Source organism: Mizuhopecten yessoensis, unplaced genomic scaffold (assembly GCF_002113885.1).
Source record: "Mizuhopecten yessoensis strain PY_sf001 unplaced genomic scaffold, ASM211388v2 hete_36062938, whole genome shotgun sequence".
Classification (NCBI taxonomy): Eukaryota; Metazoa; Mollusca; class Bivalvia; order Pectinida; family Pectinidae; genus Mizuhopecten; species Mizuhopecten yessoensis.
The window spans coordinates 1-2,212 of NW_018483253.1; the positions used below are offsets into that span (position 1 = coordinate 1).

General features: G+C 33.8%; 1 protein-coding gene across 1 annotated transcript; it reads right to left on the bottom strand.

Moving 5' to 3' along the window:
• Positions 1-174: 174 nt before the first annotated feature.
• LOC110444212 (putative ATP-dependent RNA helicase DHX57) lies at positions 175-1,859 on the bottom strand (the record flags this gene model as incomplete). The annotated part of the gene is made up of 4 exons (XM_021488612.1): positions 1,749-1,859; positions 1,272-1,385; positions 712-875; positions 175-251 (listed from the first exon to the last, which is right to left on the bottom strand). Coding segments are annotated over exons 2-4 (258 nt in total), but the record flags the coding sequence as incomplete, so codon positions are not given.
• Between the last annotated feature and the right edge of the window lie 353 nt (positions 1,860-2,212).

Genomic DNA, 2,212 nt, shown 5'->3' on the forward strand with positions numbered 1-2,212 from the left:
GGGAGTGGTCATAACAGGACCCCTACATTCTGTGTAGAAAGCTATTGTCTAAAGCACTGAACCAATATCTGCCCATTTGATGTAAGTTTGAATTACTAATGTTTTAGACTGCCTCTGGACTGGTACCTTAAGTTCTAAAGACTTGGTTAAAGTCAACAAAATGTCTGTACATACCTGTGCATGCAATCTGTTGAAAATATCCAACATTTTTATCCTCAGTACAATCTGTTCAAGTGGAGCTCGCTGTATTTCTACCAAAACAGGGAGACAAAAGTTTTGAATAAAATAACAAATTGTAGTTATAGATAAATATGTAAACATGCAAAACAGACTTCAGATTCATAGCAGGAGAATGATTACTACTATGTATATGTATGTTATCATGGTATTGTCTGAACAGATAAGCTTTAACACAGGATAGGATACTTAATACATGAAGTTTTTAATGAAGAATATAATGTCTGCTACTTCAAATGAACATTAAAAATGAAAATATCTCAAATTCCTCAGTAAATTTAAAATAAAATGGTCAGGATCTAGCAAAATTATGTACCATAGCAAGAAGGTAAATAGGGTCCTGATGGGCACAGTACCTACAAGTTTCTCAAAGTGTAACCACCTTTCAGTACAGGAACATAGTACAAGAATACTGGGTTACTAATATAAATCCATCTTTTTAAATGTGCCTTTTCTCTGCACATTGTATTTTACCTGGAATGGGTTGTTCCTTCATGTGGTATTGGTATCTGTGGCTGGTGAACAGGTGGAAGCTCACCCCGTTAGTGACACGTCCCGCACGTCCCTTCCTCTGCTGGGCATTGGCACGGGACACTGTTACTGTCTCCAGACTCTCCATACCCTTAGTGGCATCATACCTGTGCATAGTAATAGGGAGTGTTAAAAAAATCAATGTCAAATCCTAAGTGCTGGAAAATAGGTCAACTTAATCTACTAACCATAAGAGTACATTTTGGGATCAGAGGGGTTTTCAAATCAATATTTGTGAAAAAAATCAAATTTTCATATTTTTTACTTCAGTGTAGAACCTTTAAAAACCCTTTAAACCATGTTGAAACATATATCCTGAAAGCTTGAAACAAGGATGACTTTTGATATATATATTTTATTATGATTCCTGTAGGAACATTCTAGTTAAGAGTTGTTAATGAATACTTGTTTTTGATATTTGACAACTTCATACAACATTGCATATATGGAATTTGATGATTATTTCAGACCAGTAACATCAATACACAACAAAATACATTTACCGTTTTTCCTTCATCATGCCAGCATCTATGACATACACAATGTCGTCAATAGTGATGGACGTCTCAGCGATATTTGTTGCTATGACGATCTTTGTAACACCCTCTGGAGGTTTTCTGCAAGAGTAAAAAAGAACATGTAGGAATTTTTCAAAATATAACAAAATAGAAAAACATGTATGAAAAAAGGATATATCAATGGTTTCTGGACACGTATAAAATTTCTCTGTATTGACATTCAGGATATCTTTTACTGATAAAAGGTGATATACACTACTAACACCCTCACCTTTAACAAAATGCCTGGCTCAAATTTTTTCTTTTTTTTCAGTTAGGTGAAGGAAGTCAGAGACTTCCTGAAATATTTTGAATTAGATTTTATTCATTCATTTGAGTTGTCATTGACATCATGGGGGTTTAGACCAGAAATAGAATGGACTATTTTGCAGAACATGAATTACAGAAAAGGTAGTTACTTACAAGAACACAGCGTGCTGGTCTTCACTGGACAGGGTTGAGTGTAACGGTATTATCTTAAACCTGTTTAAACATAAATCAGACAATATTATAAAACAAATGATAGTGAATTAACTTCTTCCACCCATGTTTTAAGCTACTGATATCAGGGTTACACCTGGTACCTAAAGTTTTCTGTAGATCTTTACAGATTTTTCATCTTTTATTTAGTCGCATACTGGATTCTGAACCACTTTGCTAGAGCAACGTACTGTAACATTTCTGGATAAAACCACTCAGTGACTGAGATATAACCCATGATGATTTTCCTTTTAAGATATAATGTACTTGAATAATTTGTTTTAATGAATAAACGGATCATGAACAATCAAATAAGTTATTATTAAACATTAAAGAACATTTTTTTCACATACATTGTATATAAAACAAGAGGCCCATGGGCCTTAACGGTCACCTGAAATATTTAT